Source organism: Theropithecus gelada, chromosome 19, assembly GCF_003255815.1.
Source record: "Theropithecus gelada isolate Dixy chromosome 19, Tgel_1.0, whole genome shotgun sequence".
In the NCBI taxonomy this organism is placed as follows: domain Eukaryota; kingdom Metazoa; phylum Chordata; class Mammalia; order Primates; family Cercopithecidae; genus Theropithecus; species Theropithecus gelada.
Genome location: NC_037687.1, coordinates 23,204,253 through 23,230,798, shown reverse-complemented (window position 1 = coordinate 23,230,798; position 26,546 = coordinate 23,204,253). Strand labels below are relative to the sequence as shown.

The 26,546-nt window shown below is 50.9% G+C and overlaps 1 protein-coding gene across 1 annotated transcript in view; it reads left to right on the top strand.

The window, feature by feature from the left end:
* The window catches only part of NOVA2 (NOVA alternative splicing regulator 2), a 41,535-nt gene extending 27,519 nt beyond the window's left edge, over nucleotides 1-14,016 (top strand). Inside the window, exon 4 of the mRNA XM_025367506.1 lies at nucleotides 6,805-14,016. Coding sequence (XP_025223291.1) covers nucleotides 6,805-7,887 — 1,083 coding nt within the window. The 3' untranslated portion in view covers nucleotides 7,888-14,016. The remainder of the gene's footprint in view (nucleotides 1-6,804) is intronic.
* Nucleotides 14,017-26,546: the final 12,530 nt, after the last annotated feature.

Here is a 26,546-nt window from a genome sequence, read left to right as displayed (position 1 = left end):
AAGGAGATAAGTAAAATATAGAGTATGTTAGAGAGTAAAAAATACTATGAAGAAAAATAAGGCAGAGAAGAGGAAAAGGGGATATTAGAGCATAGATCTTTTTCCTTTTTATTTTGAAAATGTTTAAGGAATAGTCCCCATACATTGCACTTAGATTCACCAGTTGTTAACATTTGTGCATGCATGAACACATGTGCATGCATGTGTGTACCTCCGCGCACACACACACAATTTTTGTCTTGATTTTTTTTTTCTTTTTTTTGAGACAAAGAGTCTTGCTCAGTTGCCAGGCTGGAGTGCAGTGGTGTGATGATCTCGGCTCACTGCAACCTCCGCCTCCCAGGTTTAAGCAATTCACTTGCCTCAGCCTCCAGAGTAGCTGGGACTACAGGTGCGCACCAGCACGCTCGGCTAGGCGTGTGCCTCCACGCCTGGCTGATTTTTGTATTTTTCATAGAAATCAGGTTTCACCATGTTAGCCAGGATGGTCTCGATCTCCTGACCTTGTGATCCGCCCGCCATGGCCTCCCAAAGTGCTGGGATTACAGAAGTGAGCCACCGTGCCCCGCCGACCTCATGACTTTTTACTCCTAAGTACTTTAACGTGTATCTTCCAAGGACAGTCTCCTACATTATTGTATTACTATCATCACACCTAAAAACAAAAACAAACAAACAAAAATGCTAATTCTCTACTATTGTCTCATTGGAAAGTCCATATTCAAATCGCCCTAAAATATCTTTTATAACATAGAGGATTTTTCAATCTGAGATTCAGTCAACATTCATGCTTTGCATTTGATTGTTACACCTCATTAGTCTCTTTTACTCTAAAATAAAGGAAGATTCTTTCTTCTTGTTCACAAGGTCTGGCTCTATCACCCAGGCTGGAGTGCAGTGATGCCATTTTGGCTCACTGCAACCTCCACCTCTTGGGCTCAAGCCATCCTCCCACCTTAGCCTCCCAAATAGCTGGGACTACAGGCATACACCACCACGCTCAGTTAATTTTTGTACTTTTTGTAGAGATGAGGTTTTGCCTTGTTGTCCAGGCTGTAGAACTTGTGAGCTCAAGTGATCTGCCCACCTCAGCATCCCAAAGTGCTGGGATTACAGGCATGAGCCGCTGCGCCCGGCTTCTTTTTTTTTTTTTTTGAGATGGAGTCTCGCTTTGTCACCCAGACTACAGTGCAGTGTCATGATCTCGGCTCACTTGAGAATTGCTTGAACTCAGGAGGCGGAGATTGCAGTGAGCTGAGATGGTGCCACTGCACTCCAGCCTGGGCGACAGAGTGAGACTGTGTCTCAAAAAAAAAATAAATAAATAAAAATAAAATCAGGGAGACTAACAGGAAACAGAGCATGGGGAGCTCTGTCACAGCAACACTGCCTTTCTCCTACAAATATTTTGTGATGTCCACTTGACTCTCTGAAATACTATTCATATTCATATATGCATATATAGACATACCTACACTTGTAAGACTTTTTGACGGCTTTATTGAGATATAATTCACATACATACAACCCACCCATTTAAAGTATACAGCTCTAGGCCCAGTATGGGGGCTCATGCCTGTAATCCCAGCACTTTAGGAGGCCGAGGCAGGAGGATCACTTGAGCCCAGGAGTACAAGGCTGCAGTGAGCTCTGATCACACCACTGCACTCCAGCCTGGGTATCAGAGCAAGACCCTGTCTATTTAAAAAAAAAGAAACATAAAATACATGATAAATAAAGTGTACAGTTCATTGGCTTTTATTATAGTCACATAGTTGTACACCTATTACCACAATCCATTTTGGAACATTTGCATTACCTTCAAAATAAATCCTAATTTTTTTCTTTCTTTTTTTAGAGGCAGGGTCTTGCACTGTCACCCAGGCTGGAGTGTAGTGGCACCTGTCAAAGCTCACTGCAGCCTCAAACTCCTGGCCTCAAGTGATCCCTTAGCCTCCTGAGTAGCTGAGACTACAGGTGCACACAACTGCATCCAGCTAATGTATTTTTATTTTTTGTAGAGATGGGGTTTCACCATCTTGCCCAGGCTGATCTCTAACTCCTGGGCTCAAGCCATCCTCTGGCCTCTGCCTCCCAAAGTGCTGGGATTACAGGCATGAGCCACCGAGCCTGGCCTCCAAAAGAAATCTTGATCATCTTAGCTATGTCCCCTCGATCCCCCACCTCAGCTCACCCTCTCCCTATCCCCAAGCCACCACAAATCTATTTTCTGTGTCTACAGATTTGCCTATTCTGGACATTTCTGTAAGAGGAATCATACAGTATGTGGTCAACCATTAACACTATCTAATTCCAGAATGTATCTATTACTGCAAAAGAAACCCTATACCTGTAGGCAGTTACCCCCAATCCCCTTCCTCCCATTCCCTGGCAACCACTAATCTACCTTTGTGGCTCTGTGGATCTGCATATTCTGGACATTTATGTAAATGAACTCAGCTGTGGTCTTTTGTAACTGGCTTCTTTCACTTAGCATATTTTTTTCTAGATTCATCCACGCTGTAGCATGTATCAGTACTTTGTTCATTCAATTTATTGCCAAATAATATTCCATTGTATGGATATGCCATGTTTTGTTTTATCCCATGAGACTTTTTAAAATAAAGAAGGCATAAAAGGAAAGTGATTTGTTATAAAATAAGGTGAAGTTTATTTTATTTTTTGTTTCTTTGTTGTTGTTGTTGTTTGCTTTGTCTTGTTTTGTTTTTGAGACAGGGTCTGCTCTGTTGCCCAGGCTGGAGTACAGTGGCACAGTCACAGCTCACTGCAGCCTCAACCTCCTGGGCTCAAGTGATTCTCCCACCTCAGCCTCCCAAGTAGCTGAGACCACAGGCAGATGCCACCACACGTGGCTAATTTTTGTATTTTTACTAGAGACAGGGTTTCATCATGATGTCCAGGCTGGTCTTGAACTCCTGGGCTCAAGTGATTCACCCTGCCTCAGCCTCCCAAAGTGCTGGGATTACAGGTGTGAGTCACTGCACCCAGCCAAGGTGAATTTTAATATGTAAATAAATACTCAATCAGGACCACAATGGAAGGAATAATGAATTAGGCAGCTGCTCACACCTAAGCATAGCTAAGTGAGACAACTACAAATGTAAAGTGATCCAGAGTGTAATACTGGAGACTTAAATAATACAAATGCCGTTGCTACTGATGCCAGGTTTTCAAAAAATGATGAAAACTCTTGTGCAGAGTAAAACAAAGCACAATCCACTCTTGATTTACTGGTAGTTGCATTCCTGGAAATTTCAGTAGCTCTTAAAACCATGCAAACAATACTTGTACTTACGTGTATCATGGGGTTGGGCTCTGAGGTCAGAGATTTTTTTTCTGTTTTGTTTTGTTATTTATTTTAATTATTTATTTATTTTTGAGATAGGGTCTCACTGTGTCAGTTGGGTTCTGGGCTCAGAGACTTTATTTATTTATTTATTTATTTATTTTTGGCATCAGGGTCTCACTATATTGCCCATGTTGAAGTACAGTGGCACAATTACGGCTCACTGCAGCCTATACCTCCCAGGCTCAAGTGATCCTCCCACCTCAGCCTCCTGGGTAGCTGGGACTATAGGCATGTGCCACCAGGCCAGCTAATGTTTTTAATTTTTTTTTGTAGAGATGGGGTCATGCCATGCTGCCCAGGCAGGTCTACAACCCCTGGGCTCAAGTGATCCTCCCACCTTGGCCTCCCGAGCTGCTGGGATTACAGGCATGAGCCACCATGCCCAGACATGGGCTCAGAGATTTAAAAACAGGCTCTTCATCCGCATGAATGTCCAACAGAACCTTCAAAAGTAGTCATATAGTGGCTGGGTGTGGTGGCTCATGCCTGTAATCCCAGCACTTTGGGAGGCTGAGGCGGCTGGATAACTTGAGGCCAGGAGTTCGAGACTGGCCTGGCCAGCATGGTGAAACCCTGTCTCTACTAAAAATACAAAAAATTTAGCTGGGCATGGTGGTGGGTGCCTGTAATCCCAGCTACTAGGTAGGCTGAGGCAGCAGAATCGCTTGAACCCAGGAGTTGGAGATTGCAGTGTGCCGAGATCGCGCCACGGCATATACCAGCCTGGATGACACAATGAGACTCAGACTCAAAAAAAAAAAAAAGTAGACATATAGGGCCTGGGACAGCTCTTCCTTGTGAGGGACTGACTCTCCATTGTGGGGTACAGACACCTATGGTCCTCCCCACTGACAGTCCACATCTCCCCCCAGTCCTTGCAACAACCAAAACTGCCACCTCCACAGATTTCTCAGACACCCCCAGGGCTTAAGGGGACATGGGAAGGATTTTTGAGAGGGAGGAATTTCTGTGTAGAAATGCTCTCGGAGGTGCAAAAGGAGATGACTGGTTTTGAAATATCTCCGCAGGAATTAAGATTGATCAGACTTGCAGATGCTTGGACAGATGGGTGGTTGAAGGATGGGCTGCTCTGCAACTGAGAAAGGAGAGGTCACCATATTCAAATGACCAACTTCTTCATTCTGGAGTGTTCCCCTCCCAGGAGTTAGAAGGAGATTGAAATCTAGGTTCTTGGGTTCCTGATCCATTGTGTGACATCCAAGACATCCACTTACGTCTGCCTTCTTAGACAAAAGCCTTCATGTTATCTTCATTTTACAGATATGACAACTAGATTAGTCTGTTAGGGCTGCCATAACAAAGTGACAGAGACTGGGTGGTCTAAACAACAGGTATTTATATCTCATGACTCTGGAGGCCAGAAGCCCAAGATCAAGCTGGCAGCAGGACTGGTTTCTTCTGAGGCCTCTCTCCTTGACCTTCTTCTCCCTGTGTCTTCACACATTGTTCCCTCTGTGTGCATCTGTGTCCTAATCTCTGCTTATAAGGACACTGGTCAGTAAATTAGGGCCTGCCCTAATAACCCCCTTTTACCTTAATTACCTCTTTAAAGACCCTTTCTCCAAATATAGTCAAATTCTAAAGTACTGGGAGTTACGCCTTCAACATATGAATTTGAAGGGGACACAATTTCAGCCCATAACAGCAGAGAGTTAAACGAGAAGACCATGTCTAGGGGAGCGCAATAGATCAGGAACCCAAGAGCCTAGATTTCAGCTCCATCACTAACTGGGGGGCCTTAGGACAAGTCCTTTCACCTCTTGGGCCTCAAGAGGCTCATCTGTAAAGTAAGGGCTTAATGAAGGCTTTTCGAGGGCTGGAAGTCAGAGTACTTAACGCTAAAAGGCATGGGTGGGCCACAGTGCAAGCTTGGAGTGAGCTCCTGGAAAGCCCCATTGGATCAGCCATTAAGCTTTTAGATGCTGCACACAGAGGAGGCACCAAGAGTCCCAGGTACATGGGACAGGGTGGTTGAGGGGCTATTCATTAACCAACTGTTGTGGATATATTTCAGTTTTTTAAAAAAAATTAATGTTAGAGGCAAGGTCTTGCTATGTTGCCCAGGCTGGTCTCAAACTCCTGGGCTCAAGTGATCCTCCCACCTCAGCCTGTCAAAGTGCTGGGATTACAGGCCTGAGCTGTTGCACCTGACCTGAAATATTTCAATATGTTTAACAACCAGTTGGACCATACTGGTGCATGTCAAAAGGCCATGCTGGGCCTGATTTTGGATGCTGGAGAGGAGAGGTGGGGAATGACCTGAGACTTCGCAGTCTCCAGCCACTGTAAAGACCCTCCCTTCGCCAGCTTGGTGGCTCAGATCTGTAATCCCAACACTTTAGGAGGCTAAGGCAGGAGGATCACTTGCAGTCAGGAGTTCAAGACCAGCCTGGGCAACATAGCAAGGCCCCGTCTCTACATATGTATTTTATATATATATAATTTTATTTCATTTTGTTTTGAGACAGGGTCTCCCTCTGTCACCCAGGCTGGAGTGCAATGGCCCGAGCTCAGCTCACTGCATCCTCCACCTCCTGGGTTCAAGCAATTCTCCTACCTCAGCCTCCTGAGTAGCTGGGATTACAGGCATGTGCTAACATACAGCTGACTAACTTTTGGATTTTTATAGAGACGGAGTTTCACCGTGTTAGCCAGGCTAGTTTGCAACTCCTGACCTCAAGTGACCTGCCTGCCTCAGCCCAGCAAAGTGTTGGGATTACAGGCAAGAGCCACTGTGCCCAGCCTAATTTAATTTAATTTAATTTTTTTTTTTTTTTTTTTTTTGAGACAGAGTCTGGCTCTGTCGTCCGGGCTGGAGTGCAGTGGCCGGATCTCAGCTCACTGCAAGCTCCGCCCCCCGGGTTTACGCCATTCTCCTGCCTCAGCCTCCCGAGTAGCTGGGACTACAGGCGCCCGCCGCCTCGCCCGGCTAGTTTTTTGTATTTTTTAGTAGAGACGGGGTTTCACCGTGTTCGCCAGGATGGTCTCGATCTCCTGACCTCGTGATCCGCCCGTCTCGGCCTCCCAAAGTGCTGGGATTACAGGCTTGAGCCACCGCGCCCGGCCAATTTTTTTTTTTTTTTTTAAGATGAAGTCTTGCTCTGTCACCCAGGCTGGAGTGCAGTGGTGTGATCTCAGCTCACTGCAACCTCTGCTTCCCGGGTTCACGCCATTCTCAGGCCTTAGCCTCCCGAGTAGCTGGGACTACAGGCGCCCGCCATCACGCCCAGTTAATTTTTTGTATTTTTAGTAGAGACAGGGTTTCACCGTGGTCTCAATCTCCTGACCTCGTGATCTGCCCGCCTCGGCCTCCCAAAGTGCTGGGATTACAGGCGTGAGCCACCGCGCCCGGCCTAATTTAATTTAATTTTAAAAAATAAAATTAAAGACCCTCTCTTTTGCTCCCCACGCAGGCCAAGCTGATCGTCCCCAACAGCACGGCGGGCCTGATCATCGGCAAGGGGGGCGCCACGGTGAAAGCCGTGATGGAACAGTCAGGAGCGTGGGTGCAGCTGTCCCAGAAGCCAGAGGGCATCAACCTGCAGGAGCGCGTGGTGACAGTCAGCGGCGAGCCCGAGCAGGTGCACAAGGCTGTGAGCGCCATCGTGCAGAAGGTACAAGAAGACCCCCAGAGCAGCAGCTGCCTCAACATCAGCTACGCCAATGTGGCAGGCCCCGTGGCCAACTCCAATCCCACCGGCTCTCCGTACGCCAGCCCCGCGGATGTGCTGCCAGCCGCGGCCGCAGCGTCGGCCGCCGCTGCCTCCGGCCTGTTGGGCCCCGCCGGGCTGGCTGGCGTGGGAGCCTTTCCCGCCGCGCTGCCCGCCTTCTCAGGCACCGACCTGCTGGCCATCAGCACGGCGCTTAACACGCTGGCCAGTTACGGCTACAACACCAACTCCCTGGGCCTGGGCCTCAACTCGGCCGCAGCCTCCGGCGTCCTGGCTGCCGTGGCCGCCGGGGCCAACCCCGCAGCCGCTGCCGCCGCCAACCTCCTGGCATCCTACGCGGGCGAGGCCGGGGCCGGGCCAGCTGGAGGGGCCGCCCCGCCGCCGCCCCCGCCTCCCGGAGCCCTGGGGTCCTTTGCGTTGGCCGCAGCCGCCAACGGCTACCTCGGGGCCGGGGCGGGCGGCGGGGCGGGCGGAGGGGGCGGTCCGCTGGTGGCCGCTGCAGCCGCGGCCGGTGCGGCCGGGGGCTTCCTGACAGCGGAGAAGCTGGCGGCTGAGAGTGCCAAGGAGCTGGTGGAGATTGCGGTGCCTGAGAACCTGGTGGGAGCCATCCTGGGGAAGGGGGGCAAGACGTTGGTGGAGTACCAGGAGCTGACGGGCGCTCGCATCCAGATCTCCAAGAAGGGCGAGTTCCTGCCAGGCACGCGGAACCGGCGGGTCACCATCACGGGCAGCCCCGCGGCCACGCAAGCCGCTCAATACCTCATCAGTCAGCGGGTCACCTACGAGCAGGGAGTGAGGGCCTCAAACCCCCAGAAAGTGGGATGAGGCCTGTGGTGTGTGCTCCCACCCTTCTCTCTCCTCCCATCTCCTCCTCCTCCCTCTCCTCCTCCCCCCAACTCCTGACCTCAGCTTGGTGTAGTCCTGCTCCTCTTGGGATGGGGCTGGGGTAGGCCCGACTGCACCCTCCCCTTCTGGTAGTCATAGGCAGGATTGAGTGACGGTTGGGAAGGGGGCTCAGAAGCCCCCTCCCCAGCCCGGAACTGACCCCTCCTTCCTCCCTCCCTGTGCTTGGCTGGGCCTGACCCTTCCTGTCCCAGGGCCCAGGTCTGTGTGATATCTGTATATATTGCATTTTGTTGATTTTAATAGAAAACAAAGCGTTATTTTCTCTTTCTTTCCCTCCTTTTTTTTTTTTCTTTTTTTTTGGTAAGGATTTTTCCCCCTTTATAAGTTTTTGTTTCCATATGGGAGGAGGGGAGGGAGCCTCTGGGTCATCCAGAATGAGGGGCTTCCCCAAAACACAATACCCCACCTCTCTGCTTTCAGTTCTAGATCTGAGGGAAGCCATGGGAGTAGAGGTAGCAGAGGCGTCTGAGCTGAAATGGGGCATTTGGAGCAGGGACCCCAGAGTTCCCAGATCTTCTCAGCTACTCTCCTCCCACTGGAGCTGTCCCTCTAGGTGGGAATGTTCACTCTTTTGTTGTCAGGTTGTATGGGGGGCAGGGACGGTGCTGCTGGGAAGGATGCCAGCTCTGGGATTGGGCCAGTCCTGTGGGCAAGACTCGCAAGAGGCTGGATCAACTTGGTGTGGTATCTCTGATGGTTTAGAGTAATGGCAATGAGGGCCTCTGTTGTGATGTCACTGAGTACTTTCTGGGGTGCTTCTGGGCACTTCTTATGATGTCACAGGAAGCAGTTCCCCAGAGGTTACTTCCTGTGAACGTAAGAGAGCAGGTACTTCCTGTGATGTCTCAATGAGTTCTTCCTTGAAGGTCACTTTGGTGATATCATGGGAAGATGTACTTCTGGTGGTGCCTAGAGGTCACTTTCTGTGATGTCATTAGACTGAAGCATGTACTTCCTGTATTGGACAGTGACCAGTCTCTGACCTGCCTTCTCCCTCCACACCCTTCTTTGGTGGGTGTTGGCCTGGGGGTCTTCCTAGGAAGACAATAAGGCACGGGACTTGGATCCAATCTGGAGAACTCTAAGGGAAAAAAACCCAATATTGTCAGGGTCATCTCCATTCAAACACGTCAAGTCTGCGAACTCGCCCTGGAGGGAGGGGTGGGAGATGGACCTAGTGCAAACTACTGTTAAAGACCTCCCTTCCCACCCCTGCCTTTTGTGTGCATGCCTGTGTCTGCGTGGCTTTGTTTTGTTGAATTGGGTGAGCCAAATGTGTGGTGGCTCTGTCAGGCCAGTGTGGCCCGGTGTAGAGTTCAGTGAGCCATGGAAGGGTCCCTTGGACCAGAATGCTTTGTGTGGTCTGATAGGTTAGATTGGTTTGGTGGCTTCCAGCAAGCTGGCATGCTTTAGTGATGTCTGATGGATCAGAATGTTTTGGTGTGCTCACCAGGGGCTCTGGAGAACTAGAAGGTTCTGATGGAGTCTGACAAGCCAGGCGGCCTTGAGAGTTGGTTTGGGAGTGGCTCCCTGAGTGCTGTGGCTGTGGTCAGCTCTAAGGACCTGTTGGCAGACTGAGATTTCAGGGCCTGACAACCCTATAGACTAGGATAGCTAAGACCTCCCTCTACCCCCACCCATCTCCCCCTCCTCCTTGGAGACCACCTCCACTTTCTCCAACCCAAAGCAGGGCGCCCAGTGCCCTGGTTTCATCATCAGCATCTCTGGGGGAGGGGCGCCCCATGCCCACCCTCTCCCCCATTTGTCCCCCTCCTAGGTCTTCCAGACCCTTCTCCTCTCTATGACTTTGGGGGAAATCCAGCCTCCTTGTCTCTCTCCTAAAAAAGGAGGGAAGAAAAGCCACAGAGACAATTCTTGCCCCTAAAGCCTAGGAGATCCCTCTCCCTTGCTAGAGAGCCACCCCCAAATCAAAATGTGAAAATCCCTAGAAAGCAATAGCCTTCGAGGTACCTTGCACTGAATTTCCCACCCCGGCCCTTCCACCCAATGGGAGGCTGTAACTTGGGCACTGGGGTGACTTTTTCCATGCCCTTGTCATCTCCAGGGTGAGGGGCAGGCCCCACTTCCCCCTCCCCATCCCCCACTTCCCATTGTTGTTGCCCCACCCCTAATCTCCAGACTGAACCCAGATGGAGATCTGAGTGCCAAAACAATTCTTGATGTAACTTTGTACATATCTTCTACTACCGTTGGGGGCTCTTGGGGTTAGAGGTGGGGGCAGCATTGCTCCCCTCCACCTCTCAAAAGACCTTACAGTATTTCACAGTATCTCTACCCGCACGCGAGTATTACAGTATCTAGCTGGAATATCCCTCTACAGCCCCCCAGGCCCCTATGAGGAGGGGAAGGAGCCAGGGAGAGGTGAAGTAAGGTCTGGGAGTGGGGAGGTGGGATCTGAATGGGCTCATTTGCATATCATTTGCATCCTTTGCTTGGCAGCCACTTTCTACAAACCCATTCGCTGGAGTCTGGGTCCCAATCAGCCGGGTCCAGGACTCCTCTCACACAGACACATCTCTGGAGGCTGGGCCTCCTGCAAAGTGTTTGCTTGGAATGTCTGTGTAACAACCCCTCCCTATTCATATTTCTTGGGGACCCCCTACCCAGCCAGCCAGGGCGATCTGAAAGGTATAGTTTGCTAGCTCAGTGAGCTAGTTCGCTCACCATGTTGGTGAGTGGAGAGCCACACACCTTTCCCCATCTTACCCTGGGAAACTCACTCTACCATCTTTGCCATCTCTTGAAAGTCTCTTCTGCAATCTGACCTCAATCTTTTGTGCTGCAGTTTGTCCAGAGGGGACACAGATGTGGGGCCAGGGATGGGGATTATTGAAAAACCCATCACCTCTTTTTTTTACCCTGTCTCCCTATTAGCCAATCCGATCTCAGAGTCTCTGAGTGGCCTCCTTGCACCCTTCTCTTCAGCACCAAGTAGGTGCTTAATAAGTGTTTGCTGCATTGAATTGTCTCCCGATTCCTTCTCATTTGCCCTCTAGCTTCCCATACCTTCTCCAAGCGTCTTCCCCCCTTTCTTTGTCTGGCTCCCTATGACTTTCTTTTTTTTTCTTCTGTGTGGTTCCCATTGTTTTCTGTCCTGTCTCTATCTTAGTCTCTGTCTGTCTTCCTCCTCTCCTCAAATGTCTCAACTCTCTCTCCCCAGTTTCCCCATTTAAAAAAAAAAAAAAAAAAAAAAAGTGCCAAACTTCCTTGGAACTGAGCCGCTCTGTGGGGAGAGGACCTTGGATAGAGGGGAGGAAATTGGACCATTTCTCTTTGAGGAGGTCCCTAAGAGGCATTGAAAAAGTGTGGACATGGGGCTAAATTGGGTCCCCCTTCCAAAGCCCCCCCATCCTGAGTTTTTCTTAGAATCTTTGTAAGAAAAAAAAAAAAGACAGAAAAAAGCTCTCCTTTTCAGCTTACCCCTATCCTTTTGGATCCCCCCAAATTCCACCAGCCAAGGAGAATCCCACTTGCCAACTTCCTGGCAAATCTATGGAAACCGGGGAGAAGGAGACAAGCTCAACTCCCCCTCTACTAGCCCAAGGGGCGGTACCAACTGGATTCAAGAGAAGGACCTCAAAGCACCTATGAGAAGAGGGGGTTCAGTGTGCCAAATTAACCTCCGTCATCCCCCATCTCAGGGGGCTCTGAGCCAACCTGCCCAGCCAACTTCTTCCGCCCTGTCCCAGCCATCTCTACATGGGCAAGGAGGCTTCACTGCAATAATTATTAGGGGTGGTGATCAGAAGGCAATGGCTTTGCCATTTCTATCAGCCCTAACACCTACCCTGGACTTGTAGGTGGGAATTATGGGTATCCCAAGTGGATCTTGATAAAAGCCGACCTACAGAGGGTTGGGGACCTCTACTTGGAAAAGTAGGGTGCAGCTTGTCTCCAAGGTGTATTTCCTCTCTCCTCTGGACCACCAAATCCTTCAGTATTCCCTCGTTCTGTTTCTCCTCCCTGTTCCTCCATCCCACATCCTCCTCCTTACTTGGTTTTGATTGGTGGCCAATTGTTTGGAAAATGAGAGGAGTCCCCTTGAATGGATGATTGCTGTTTCAGGACCGGGATTAGAGGCTGTGATAGGCTGTGCAGTGGCAAAAGTATTAACAAGAGTGGCTATGAGGATGGCAGTTGGGGCGTCCAGGCTGCTGACTGAGTGCACGCCTGTCGGGACAGCCAGCCAGGCCTTCGAAGGCACCTGCCCCGGCCGTCTGGAACTCGGGCTGGCTGTCTTGAAAGCCTGGACTGGATGTCACGATGGGGAGAACAGGATCGCGATACCCAAGTTGGGGCACAGGTGGGCCAGGGACGCTGGTTTGCTGGGGTGACAGCACCCAGCCCTGCTATCGTGATCCCTTTGCACTGTGGTCAGCTGTCTCCACGCTGTGGTTGGAGAGGGTTTCTCTCTGGGCGCTGCTGCTCGTGTGTATGGTCCGTCTTAGTGTCCCCTTCAAGTTGCATTGGAGATTGCTGGGTGGCAGGGAGGGAAATGGGAAAAGAATCTGCGGGCTTATGGTGGTGAAGGCTGCTGGTTTTTAATCCCTTCTCAACCAGTCCAGGACACTTGTCTCCCAGAGATAACTGGGGGGGACTGCCTAACCCCCCCTCCCCCACCCCTTTCCCTACCCCACCTTTCCCCCCAAAACCACCAACCTCTCATCTTCTAAGTGACTCCATCACCACCGGCCACCGGGACCTGCGGCCTCATTGCTCCAGCCCGCCCCACTCGACCGTCAGACTCGCTCATCGAACTCTTTTTGATTAACCCTTTCTGTGTTCATCCCACGGAAAACTGTGTGTCCGGCAGCGGGGAGGGGGGAGGCTAGGGGCAGTTGCTACCTTTCCTCCATTTCCTCCCACCACCCATGCCTCCCCACCCGCACCCCATCCCATGCCCCACCCCCATCCCTCACCCCTAGGGTCTGCCCCACCCTGGGGATTGAGATCCTCTATAATATCTCTGCTGTTTGGCTTTGTCCCTTTAAAAGGCGGGTCCAGGGGCGTGGCCTCCCTCAAATGGAGTGCTCACTCTGACCCCCTCCTTCCTGTGCCCCCCACACACTCCCCACGCCTTCATTGTAAATAGTCACTTTTGTACTGGGTTTGAGCCAGGGGACGTGGGGAGTCATTTTTTTTTTCTTTATGTTGGCATCTCAGGCCACTGGAGGCATGGCCCACATCCCGGGTCGATTTGGGAGAATCTTAAGGTGTGTCCTCTCACCTGCCCCCATCGCTAAGGATTTCAAGCTATCAGTATTACTCTAGAGGGATGGGGTGCATAAATTTCCCAGCAGGGAGGTGGGAGAGGTGTGGAAAGGTGTAGTCTGGCAGGATGCCTCCGTTTTCCCCTTCTGTGAAATGGATTCATCCTCCAATTTTCCTGAGGAGCCTCCGTGAGATAACGGTGGAGTCAGAGGAGCTAGAACCTCTCTTCCCCCTTCTCTGTTGGAGACAGGGTAGGAGAAGAATGCGGGGCAGGGGAAGCTGTAGGGCCATCTTTGGAGAACCGATTGCTAAATCCTTCTTAGGACCTTAAGGTAGCCTCCTCTCCAGGCTTGTTCTCCCTCTTGAAAGATGGGGAGGACTGGAGGACCTCTAAAGTCCCCTTGGTTCTCCCCAGTCCTTAGATTAAAAGGCCCAGGCCCCAGGCTGCCCCCTGCCTGCTGTCCCACTCCTTCATTCCGTTTCTTGGAATGTGGCCATGCCTCCAGTGCCTCCATTCAACCCCCTCTAACTGATTCCTTCCATCCTCTGCGACCAGAGACGCCGCCCGCCTCCTCCCCACCACCTCCAGAAGCTCCTGGCTGGGGCGCACTGCCGTCTCCTCCCACTCCCCACATTGCCATGCCTGGGCCACGCCCTCCCCACCCACTCACCCACCCCCAGTGTCCGTTGTGTGACCTAGTGCACCATGTATTAGCTTCCATGGCCCCCACCCCAGACCCCACCACACCCCCTTTCCCCACCCCTTCCCCCTCGGCGACTTCACCTTTTTTTGCCGCGATAAACGCCATCTCAGCATCTGTGTCTAATGTTGTCTTTTTTGCTTGACATCACACACTCCTTCTTAACCCATCCCCTTCCCTCTCCCTCCTCCCTGCACCTCCACCCTCATCCTAAATTCTTTCCCCCTTTCCCCCAGGGCTCTGGGCATTTAGGGGAAGAGGGTGGGGGGACCCCTGAGGATGGTCCCAGATGGGGGAGCTGGGGAGGGAGGACTATTGTCTCTGGACAGTGTGAGCATCCGGAGCAGCTGTGCTTGAGAGAAGCAGGTGCTCAAGTTTAGCTTCCAGGGGCCAGGCGCGGTGGCTCACGCCTGTAATCCCAGCACTTTGGGAGGCCGAGGTGGGCAGATCACCAGAGCTCAGGAGTTCGAGACCAGCCTGGCCAACATGGTGAAACCCAGTCTCTACTAAAATACAAAAAAATTAGCTAGGCATGGTGGCACATGCCTGTAGTCCCAGCTACTTGGGAGGCCAAGGCAGGAGAATTGCTTGAACCTGGGAGGCAGAAGTTGCAGTGAGCCAAGATCACACCATTGCACTCCAGCCTGGTCAACAAAGCAAGACTGTCTCAAAACAAAAAAAAAAAAATTAGCTTCCAGGGCCTCAGTGTCCAGTCAGGAGAACCGACACCACCACCACCACGACCACACACATACACAGAGCCACAGTCCCACAGACAGGCTCTTGGACACACATCTCCACACACAGCCCTGCAAATACACAACACCAGGTAGAATCAGGATAGGCCAAGGTCGAGGTTTTCGAGTCAGGTGAGCTACGGGTTTAGATCCCAGTGCTGCTGTGTTACCCTGAGTCCTTTGTTCCTCTGAGCCTTCATGTCCCCATCTGTAAAATGGGGATTTTTTTAAATTGTTATTTCTACATCATATGGCTTATGCTTGGATCAATACACTATTCACTTTTTTAAAATGATTACTGAAGATCTATGATGCATAAGGCACTGTTCTAGGTGCTGAAGATAAAGCAATGAACAAAACAGACGCAGGTATCTCTGGCTTTTTGGAGCATATAGTCTACTGGAATTGGGAAATTCTTCTTAACACAAAACCTGACACATGGGACTAAAGTGAATTCAGAGGTTGCAGACCATCGGCCAACAGGCAGGTGCGGTACCCATAATTTCATTTGACCCGAACAGTGTTTGGTGGGATTGTTGCCAGCATTTAAACATTGGGAGACTTCTGAAAACATGGGTTTCAAGACCCTCTTGAGAAATGCCATGTGATAGCTTCGATTGCAGTTGCCACCTGCCCACAATGGGCTGGCCTGGGGCAGCCACTGCCACTCACCCAGGGCAGAGAGGCTTAGCCCCTTCCTGACCTGCACTGCTCATTTATGTCACATGCCTAGGTTCTGGACGTTTGCAGCCCCTGAGCAAATATTTAAAAATTACTAGCCTGGCCGGGTGCGGTGGCTCACACCTGTAATCCCAGCACTATGGGAGGCTGAGGCGGGCGGATCATGAGGTCAGGAGTTCGAGACTAGCCTAGCCAACATGGTGAAACCATGTCTCTACTAAAAATACAAAAACTAGGCCAGGCGCGGTGGCTCAAGCCTGTAATCCCAGCACTTTGGGAGGCCGAGACGGGCGGGTCACGAGGTCAGGAGATCGAGACCATCCTGGCTAACACGGTGAAACCCCGTCTCAACTAAAAAATACAAAAAACTAGCCAGGCGAGGTGGCGGGCTGAGTCCCAGCTACTCAGGAGGCTGAGGCAGGAGAATGGCGTAAACCCGGGAGGCGGAGCTTGCAGTGAGCTGAGATCCGGCCACTGCACTCCAGCCTGGGTGACAGAGCGAGACTCCGTCTCAAAAAAAAAAAAAAAAAATACAAAAACTAGCTGGACATGGTGGCAGGCAGCTGTAATCCCAGCTACGCAGAACACTGAGACAGGAGAATCACCGGAACCCGGGAAGTGGAGACTGCAGTGAGCCAAGAATACACCACTGCACACCAGCTTGGGCAACAAAGCGAGACTCTGTCTCATAAAAAAAAAAAAAAAAAAAAAAATTAGCCTGGCCAGACATGGTGGCTCATGCCTGTAATCCCAGCACTTTGGGAAGCCATGGCAGGAGAATTGCTTGAGCCAGGAGAATCACTTGAGCCCAGGAGTTTGAGACTCTGTCTCAAAAAACTTAAAAATGAACCAGGTGTGGTGGTACATGCCTATAGTCCCAGCTACTCAGGAGGCTGAGGCAGAAGGATCACTTGAGCCTGAGAGGTCGAGGCTGCAGTGAGCTGTGATTGCACCACTGCACTCCAGGCTGGGCAACAGAGCAAGACTCTGCCTCAAAAAAAAAAAAAAAAAAAGATAAGTAATTGCCTTACATTTTGGAGGTGTCAGAGATGCAGCTTGGCAGATGACAGAGAAACAAAAGAGACCAAGACCAAGGAGGCGGGGTGGGGTGAGGCCAGATGCTTGGATTCTGATGTGACCCAAGGCACTTCGCTTCCTCTCCCTGGCTCCCAATCTCCACATCTGGAAAACGCCCTAGAAAACTGTACTTGCCTTCTGGTATATTCCAGAAGGATTCTACATGTGACTCACCCCTTCAGTATCTCACATAGGGAAAATGCTCAGCACATTGTAGTCACTAGAGACCCCCTCCAGCTGATAAAAATAACAATAACAGGACTCCAGAGAAGGACAAGCCCAACAGAGGGGGATGGAAGGAGAAGGGGGACTCAGGCTAGGATAAAGTAAGCAAGAGCCGTAGGGATGAAGAGAACGAGGGCAGACGTGCAGATGAGGCTCCAGCTGCTGGAGGTGTGTCCATCCACTCATTCATTCATTCATTCAACAGGTATTTATTGAACACCTACTGTGTTCTGGGCCTAGGGATATGGTGATGCCCAGGACACATCACTGTTCTTGTATTTATAGCCCACGGGCCATATCCCTCACTCTCAGCACGTCGTAGGTGCCCAAAAGTCTACCATCCCATGAGCCACAGGCGCCTCTGGTACTGGCCTGTGACCCTCAAACATTGCCAAGCCAGACTGTTTTCAGGAAGGGTAAAGGAATTTGCCACCAAGAAGCTAGGAAGTTGGAAAGGATTTGGAAGGAGAGGGCGGGTGTTTCTGTTCTGCTGTGTGGCTTTGGAAAACCCTCATGATCTCTCTGGCCCAGGAAACGGAAAGGAAAGGAGATGAAGTCAGGATGAAGGTGAGTAATGGGAGATTCCTAGCTCCCTCAAAGCCCCCAAACCTTCTTCTCTGGGCGGGGGTGAATGGGGCATAGAGAGATTTGCAAAGGTGGGGGATCTGAGTGAGAAGAGAGATGAAGGAAGAAGACAGAGAAGTTGCCTGGAGCAGAGAGACAGTCCTAGAAAGAGGGCTAGGAAGGGGGAAGGAGGGAGGAAGAGGCCTAGGCAGGGACCTGGTGGGGGTGTCTCAAGAGAGGTCTCTACACATCAGAGGGGCCAGGTCATTAAGAGAGGAAGGGGAGGCCAGGCGCGGTGGCTCATGCCTGTAATCCCAGCACTTTGGGAGGCAGAGGTGGGAGAATCTCGTGAGCCCAGGAGTTTGAGGCCAGCCTGGGCAACATGACGAAACCCTGTTTCTACAAAAAACACAAAAGTTAGCCAGGTGTGATGGCACATGCCTGTAGTCCCAGCTCCTTTGGAGGCTGAGGTGGCACGATCGCTTGATCCCTGGAGGCAGAGATTGCAGTGAGATCACACCACTGCACTCCAGCCTGGGTAACAGAGGAAGACCCTGTCTCACACAAAAATAAAAAACAGACGAAGGAGAATAGAGAAGGTGGAGATGGACTAGAAGAGAGGGAGAGGCAGACACACACAAACAGAAAATGAGAAAGAAACAGAAACTGGAAAGTGATGGAGATAAGGTTGCCAAGGTTTAGCAAATAAAAATACTGTGTGTCCAGTGGCATTTGAATTTCAGATTAAAAGAAGAAGTTTTTAGGCCAGGCGCGGTGGCTCACACCTATAATCCCAGCAATTTGGGAGGCCGAGGTGGGCAGATCACCTGAGGTCAGGAGTTTGAGACCAGCCTAGCCAACATGATGAAACCTCCATCTCTACTAAAAATACAAAAATTAGCCAGGCGTAGTGTCTCATGCCTGTAGTTCCAGCTACTCGGGAGGCTGAGGCAGGAGAATCGTTTGAACCCAGGAAGCAGAGGTTGCAGTGAGCCGAGATCACACCACGTCACTCCAGCCTGGGTGACAGAGTGAAACTCCATCTCAAAAAAAAAAAGTGTAAAAATGTCCCATGCAATATTTGGGCAATAAGTATGCTACAATATGAATTGTTGCTTATCTAAAATTCAAATGAAGTGGGCATCCTGTATTTTACCTGGCAACCTTAGGTGGAAGAAAGCAAAAGGAAATCTCGGGGGCAACACAAAAAAAGCCAGAATTGGTTAAAGGAGCCAGGGCGTCCACCATCTGGAATCCCAACTGGGGCATGCCCAACTTACTGCCCGTAACTCCTGTATCCCTTTCCTCTCTGCCCTTCTGTCACCCCTCTCTGTCCCTCTGTGCCCCCCATCCCTCTGTCCCCTCTCTCTGTTCCTCCATCCTCCCTCCCTCTGTCCCTCTGCCCTCCACTCTGTCCCTCTGTGCCCCCCATCCCTCTGTCCCCTCTCTGTTCCTCCATCCTCCCTCCTTCTGTCCCTCTGCCCCCACTCTGTCCCTCTGTCTCCCCATCCCTGTCTCCCTGTCTCTATTCATCCTCCCTCTCTCTGTCCTCCTCCTCTGTGCCTCTATCCCTCCTCTCTGTCCCTCTGTCCCCCACCTCTGTCTCCCCTCTGTCCCCTCTCTCAGCCCCTGGATCCCTCCCTCTCCATGCCCCTAGTTTCTCTACTATGTCCCTCAGTCTCCCCTTTCTCTGCCCCACACTCTCCCTGCTTTCTGTCCCTACGTTTCCCGCTCTTTTTCCCTTGGTGTCCCTGTTTTGCAGTCCTTCTGTCCCTCTCCTCTTAGTTCCTCAGTCAGTCACTACTACTCCTGGAATCTGCCTCACGCATTAAAACCGGTTGAGTCACTGTTCTCACTCCTACCAAGCTGTCAAGTGGGGGCTGGTTTTGGGGGGACAAGGCCTGAGGGGCAAGTGATGGAGAATGGGAAACACTTTCAGGGGCACTACCCCCTCCGCAGTCAGAGCTGACGAAGCTTTGGGCTGGGAATAGGCGCTGGGACAAAGAGACATTCTGCCAGACAAATGCTCGCTCCCATCTGCCACTGAACTCGGAGAGTCTGGCAAGTCAGAGATCTCTCCAAAGTCCCCTCTATTCTCCTGCTTTCAACTGCCATGCCTTCAGAGAAGTCTGTTCTCTAAAGAGGCCTCTTGGGCCGGGAGCGGTGGCTCACACCTGTAATCCCGGCACTTTGGGAGGCCAAGGCGGGTGGATCACTTGAGGTCAGGAGTTCGAGACCAGCCTGGCCAACATGGCGAAATCCCGTCTCTACTAATAATATAAAAATTAGCCAGGCGTGGCGGCAGACGCTTGTAATCCCAGCTACTCGGGAGGCTGAGGCAGGAGAATCGCAGGTGGAAGTTGCAGCGAGGGAAGATTGCACCACTGCACTCCACCCTGGGAGACAGAGCGAGAGTCCGTCTCAAAATAAATAAATAAATAAGTAAATAAATAACAATGTAAAATGAGGCCTCTCAACCAACACCTTCATGCCAGCATTCTGGTGAGGTCTCTGTGTCCCTGTTTCTGGCCCACCTGCCCTTGCCTCTCACTCCTCTCTGCCTGTTACCTTCTGTATTTCTCCGAGTGTCTGTCTAACCAGGTCTTCCTCCTCCTATTGATTTTTTTTTTTTTTCCTGCATCTGAATCCCACCTCTGCAGAATTGTCTTTCTCCTTGTCTCTTCGGAGGGATGGGGTTTCTGTGTGTCTCCCTGAATCACTTTCCCTATGTCTGGCCGTGTCACCCATCGTTGCCCAGAGGCAGCGAACAGAATTCACTTGGGACAGTGTAAACAAAAAGGACTTATTAAGGGACACAGAGCCTCTCAGAAGAAACAGAATCCAGGCTGAGCCTCCAGGGTACTTTCAAATCCAGCGCCCAGAAAGGGCCGCCCAGGAACTGCTGTTCCTCCTGCGCGATCAGGAAGCCGGTAGCCCGCTCCGCCACCGCAGCGTCTCGCAGGAATCTGCACTGGCCTCCGGGCTGCCTCTCGCTCAGCTTACTTCCGTAAGAAATTCAAGCTTCCCGCGGAGGCACCTGATTGGTGGAACCTAACTTTCGTCCACAGGCGCAGCCACAAGGCGTTCTGGGAAACGTAGTTTTGAGCCCTCCAGCCGCTGCAGTTGCAGAAAGGTGCACTAGGAGAATGGAATAGATGTTGAGAGAGGCCACACTTTCTCCCCGTGGTTGCACCCCCTCTCTCTCTGTCCATCTCTGTGTTTATGTGCATGTATATCTCACTTGCTGACTTTATGTGTGTTCTGTCTCCTTGGTTTGTTTTTTTTCACTCTCCAGGTTTGTTTTTGTTTTTGTTTAGTTTGAGACAGTCTCGCTCTGTCACCCAGGCTGGGGTGCAATGGTGCGATCTCGGCTCAGTGCAACCTCTGCCTCCCGAGTTCAAGTGATTCTCCTGCCTCAGCCTCCCGAGTAGCTGGGACTACAGGCACCCACCACCACGCCCGGCTAATTTTTGTACTTTTAGTAGAGATGGGGTTTTTGCCACGTTTGCCGGGCTGGTCTCCAACTCCTGACCTGAGGTGATCCATCTGCCTCGGTCTCCCAAAGTCCTGGAATTACAGGCGAGCCACCGTGCCTGGCCCCCAAGCTCCAGTTTTATTTCAGTTATTCCATCTCTATGGCCTTCTCTGTCCTTTTTCTTGGTCACCACCTGTATGACCAGTGCCGATTCTCATAGCCCCCTGCCTCACCATTATCCTCATCCTCAGTTCCAACCTTACTATCGAGGATCTCCCTCTTGACCTTCACCTCATTTTCAGCTGAACCAGAGACTCACAGCCCCAAGGAAGAGGAGGAGGGAGAGGGAAGATATGGGTGTCCCCTAGTTCCACAGACAAGCCAGACACAGGACCCATGCTTTGGCATTTATCAGCTGCTCTCCCTGCAGGTGGAAAGATCTAGCACCTCCAGGTAGGCAACGTGAACCAAAAGAGACTGGTGAGTTACTGGCTAGAGTTGGAGTGGTCACTGGGGTGAATTACGGTTTCGGTTAGGAGCAGAGTAGGACCCTCAGTTGGCTAGTAGTAATTGACCACTCAGCTTTACTCTCCAGAAACCTGTGGCCATCTCGACCCCATTCCCTCTTCACTGTTCTTTCTCTTAACCAATGAGCTTCCAACTGTATGGAAACGGGAGCTGCATCCTTCTCAGGAAGTACCTAGTCATTTAAAATGCATATATTTATTGGCCGGGCTCGGTGGCCCATGCCTGTAATCCCAACACTTTGGGAGGCCAAGGCTGGTGGATCACAAGGTCAGGAGTTCAAGACCAGCCTGGCCAAGATGGCGAAACCCTGTCTCTACTGAAAATACAGAAATTAGCTGGACGCGGTGGCAGGCACCGGTAATCCCAGCTACTCGGGAAGCTGAGGCAGGAGAATCACTTGAACCCAGGAGATGGAGGTTGCAGTGAGCCGAGATTCCTCCACTGCACTCCAACCTGGGTGACAGAATGAGACTCCGTCTCAAAAAAAAAAAAAAGTTACGGCCGGGCGCGGTGGCTCAAGCCTGTAATCCCAGCACTTTGGGAGGCCGAGACGGGCGGATCACGAGGTCAGGAGATCGAGACCATCCTGGCTAACCCGGTGAAACCCCGTCTCTACTAAAAAAATACAAAAAACTAGCCGGGCGAGGTGGCGGGCGCCTGTAGTCCCAGCTACTCGGGAGGCTGAGGCAGGAGAATGGCGTAAACCCGGGAGGCGGAGCTTGCAGTGAGCTGAGATCCGGCCACTGCACTCCAGCCTGGGCGACAGAGCCAGACTCCGTCTAAAAAAAACGGTACTGGGGAAAAGAAACATAAGCACCTACCATGGGCCAAGGACTATTCTAAACACTGAGGGTTCACCAGAAAACAAAAGAAAACAAATTTCCCTATCCCAGGGAGTTTATACGGTACTGGGGAAAAGAAACAATAGCCAAAATAAATGAATAAATTATACAGTACACTAGATGACTAATATATGTTATGAAGAAAAATAAGGTAGAGAAGGAAAATTGAAAGTACTGGAAGAGGGGACACTGCAGCTTCCAATAAAGTACACAGGAAAGGCTGCATTGAAAATGTGACATGTGAGTAAAGACCTAGAGGAAGAGCAGGGCTGGGCGCGGTGGCTCACACCTGTAATCCCAGCACTTTGGGAGGCCCAGGCAGGTGGATCACCTGAGATCAGGAGTTTGAGACCAGCCTGGCCAACATGGCGAAAACTCTGTCTCTACTGAAAATACAAAAAAAGGCTGGGTGCGGTGGCTCACGCCTGTAATCCCAGCACTTTGGGAGGCCGAGACGGGCAGATAACGAGGTCAGGAGATTGAGACCATCCTGGCTAACACGGTGAAACCCCATCTCTACTAAAATACAAAAAAAATTAGCCTGGCCAGGTGACGGGCGCCTGTAGTCCCAGCTACTCGGGAGGCTGAGGCAGGAGAATGGTATAAACCTGGGAGGCGGAGCTTGCAGTGAGCCGAGATCGCGCCACTGCACTGCAGCCTGGGTGACAGAGTGAGACTCCGTCTCAGAAAAAAAAAAAAAGAAAATACAAAAAAAATTAGCCGGACATGGTGGCAGGTGCCTGTAATCTCAGCTACTCAAGAGACTGAGGCAGAAGAATCTCTTGAACCCAAGAGGCAGAGGCTGCAGTGAGCCGAGACAATGCCATTGCACTCCAGCCTGGGCGACAAGAGTGAGACTTCATCTCAAAAAATAAATAAATAAATAAATAAAAATGTTTAAAAATTAGCCAGGTTTGGTGGCAGGTGCCTGTAGTCCCAGGTACTCAGGAGGCTGAGGCACAAGAATTGCTTGAGCCTGGGAGGCGGAGGTTGCAGGGAACCAAGATTGTGCCGCTGCACTCCAGCCTAGGTGACAGAGTAAGACTCTGTCTCAAAAAAAAAAAAAAAAAAAAAAAAGATTCATTAGATTCAGGTAGAGATGACAACTAGCCTTGGTGTTTGGATTATGCCCATGGTCAAGGTTAGGGTCAAGTATGAGATCAGGGTAAAAACTGGGTGTAGAGTTAAGACTCTGGCTATAGCTAGAATCGAAGTTAAGGCTAGGATTATAGCCAAAAATTAGGGCTATGTTTACATCTAAGACTGGGCTGGGATTATAGCTGAGATCAAGGTCAGGGTGAGCCTCCAGTCAGGTCCAGGGTTAAGGTGTAGGCTTGCGGTATAACAGGGCCATGATCATCAGACTTAGCATCAGGGTGACAGTCATTAGAGATAGAATTAGGCCACGATTGGAATCATGGGTAAGAACAAGCCATAGGTTTAAGGTTGGGGACAGCGTTGGGGTTAAGGACAGTCAGAATTTATAACAGAGTTAGGGTTAGAGATATAGCTGAGGTCAGAGTCAGGTTAGGCCAAAGGTAGAATTAAGACTGGGACTGGGGTAGGATGACTTTAAGCATTGATCCAGCTTTTGGCAGGGTGTGGGCTGAAGTAAGGTTGTGACTTAGTTAGGACTAATGTAGGCTGGAGATGGATGTGAGTTGAAGGTTCAGAAATGTGATTCTTGAAGGCCGGGCACAGTGGCTCACGCTTGTAATCTCAACACTTTGGGAGGCTGATGGGGGCAGCTTACTTGAGGTCAGTAGTTCAAGACTAGCCTGGCCAACATGGTGAAACCCCAGCTCTACTAAAATTAGCTGGGAGTGGTGGCACTCACCTATAGTCCCAGCTACTCAGGAGGCTGAGGCAGGAGAATCGCTTGAACCCAGGAGGTGGAGGTTGCAGTGAGCTGAGAACACGCCACTGCACCCCAGCCTGGGCAACAGAGTGGTGGCTCATGCCTGTAATCCCAGCACTTTGGGAGGCTGAGGTGGGTGGATCACCTGAGGTCAGGAGTTCAAGACCATCCTGACCAACATGGAGAAACCCTGTCTCTACTAAAAATACAAAATTAGCTGGGCATGGTGGCACATGCCTGTAATCCCAGCTACTCGGGAGGCTGAGGCAGAAGAATCGCTTCAACCGAGGAGGCAGAGGTTGCGATGAGCTGAGATCGTGCCATTGCACTCCAGCCTGGGCAACAAGAGCGAAACTCCATCTCAAAAAAAAAGTAGAAAGAGAGGGAGAGAGAAACAGACCCAGAGGCAGAGACAGACACCAAGAAGGGGTGGAATAGATACCCCAAGGGTTTCGGGGCAGAGTCCCCGAGAGAGAAGAAAATGAACCAAAAATTGAGAAATCTGGGAGGGGTGACTGAAGCCCCCTCCTTGTCCTTACCCTGAGCCATCCTTCCCCTCTCTCTTCATTTAATGAGGCCTGACCACCCTATTATTAGTAATACCTGTTCATTTGCTGTTTTTAATAGATGAAGTATCATTGTCTCATTGTCTCATTTTCTGTTTCTTTTTTTTTTTTTTTTTTTTTTTTTTTTTTTTTTTTTTTTTTTTTTTTGAGACGGAGTTTCGCTCTGTCGCCCAGGCTGGAGTGCAGTGGCCGGATCTCAGCTCACTACAAGCTCCGCCTCCCGGGTTCACGCCATTCTCCTGCCTCAGCCTCCCGAGTAGCTGGGACTACAGGCGCCTGCCACCTCGCCCGGCTAGTTTTTTGTACTTTTTAGTAGAGACGGGGTTTCACCATATTAACCAGGATGGTCTCGATCTCCTGACCTCGTGATCCGCCCGTCTCGGCCTCCCAAAGTGCTGGGATTACAGGCTTGAGCCACCGCGCCCGGCCATTTTCTGTTTCTTTTCCTCCTTTTTTTTTCTTTTTATGTTTCTATCCTAAAGACAAGGGGAGGAAGCCTATCCAACTCTGACCTACCCCTCATTTACAAACACGGGCAGGCCGGGCGCGGTGGCTCACACCCGTAATCCGAGCACTTTGGGAGGCGGAGTGGGGTGGATCACCTGAAGTCAGAAGTTCGAGACCAGCCTGGCCACCATGGTGAAATCCCGTGTCTACTAAAAATACGAAAATTAAGCCGGTGGGGTGGCGGGCGCCTGTAATCCCAGCTACTCCCGGAGGCTGAGGCGTAAGAATCACTTGAACCCGGGAGGCGGAGGCTGCAATGAGCCAGGTTGCGTCGCTGCACTCCAGCCTGGGCGACAGAGCGAAACTCTGCCTCAAAAAAAAACAACAACAAAACAAACAAACAAACAAAAACACCTAACCCTTTCCTCCCTTACCATAGATCTCAGGGCGTGGGTAGAAATTTGAGGATGAAGGTAGCAGACAAGTGGCCTTTGGTGAGGAGTGTCCCCACAGTGCCCCCAGGTGGGGGCACTTGGCTCTTTTCTCCCCACCAGAGGGTCGATCTCTGGAGATGCTTTTGAGAGGGGATAGGGCTGGGCAGAGGTCTCTGGGTCACGTGACCCTCGAGTCTTCAGCCTCCCCCCACCACTCCCACCCATCACCGCCCCTGGGATTCATGTGTCCCAGGTTTGGGAGGTACCTCGCCAATCCCCCCCATGCCAAGACCTTTCTAGGAGCGAACAAAGTCTCCGAGACTGACATCCCTCCACAGTCTGGTCAACACCTAGGCCATTGAGGTGACAGAGCGGGGAGTGAAATCCGGGTGGGCGGGGAAGGGGTTAGACCTCCATACGGGACGGGGCGTGGCTAGCCCTGGGCGAGGAGGGGGCGTGGTTAGTGCGCACGGATTTGGGCGGACCCAGACCTGAAATCGACAGGGAGGCGTGGCTTAACATTCTCATGCCTGCGATTGGAGGGCTGGGGAGGGGCAGGTTAGGAACCTGGGTTCCGACAGGAGTCAGAACAGAGGATGCTAACCTTGTAACTAGTCCTGGAAGTGGAAGATCCTTAAAGTGTCCACGTGGGGCCGGGCGCGGTGGCTCAAGCCTGTAATCCCAGCACTTTGGGAGGCCGAGGCGGGTGGATCACAAGGTCAGGAGATCGAGACCATCCTGGCTAACACGGTGAAACCCCGTCTCTACTAAAAATACAAAAAATTAGCCGGGCGTGGTGGCGGGCACCTGTAGTCCTAGCTACTTGGGAGGCTGAGGCAGGAAAATCGCTTGAACCCAGGAGGTGGAGCTTGCAGTGAGCCGAGATCACGCCACTGCCCTCCAGCTGGGGCAACACAGCGAGACTCCATCTCAAAAAATATATATATATAATTACTATATTAATAGTGTTATATATTATGTATAATATATAAAAATATGAATATATAAAAATCATGATTCTAATTCTATAAGTATAGCATATGTATTCACTTATATATAACTAAATATATACAATATATAATTTTAACAAATATATATACTTTTTTTTTTTTTTTTTTTTTGAGACGGAGTCTCGCGCTGTGTCACCCAGGCTGGAGTGCAGTGGCGCGATCTCGGCTCACTGCAAGCTCCGCCTCCCAGGTTCAGGCCAT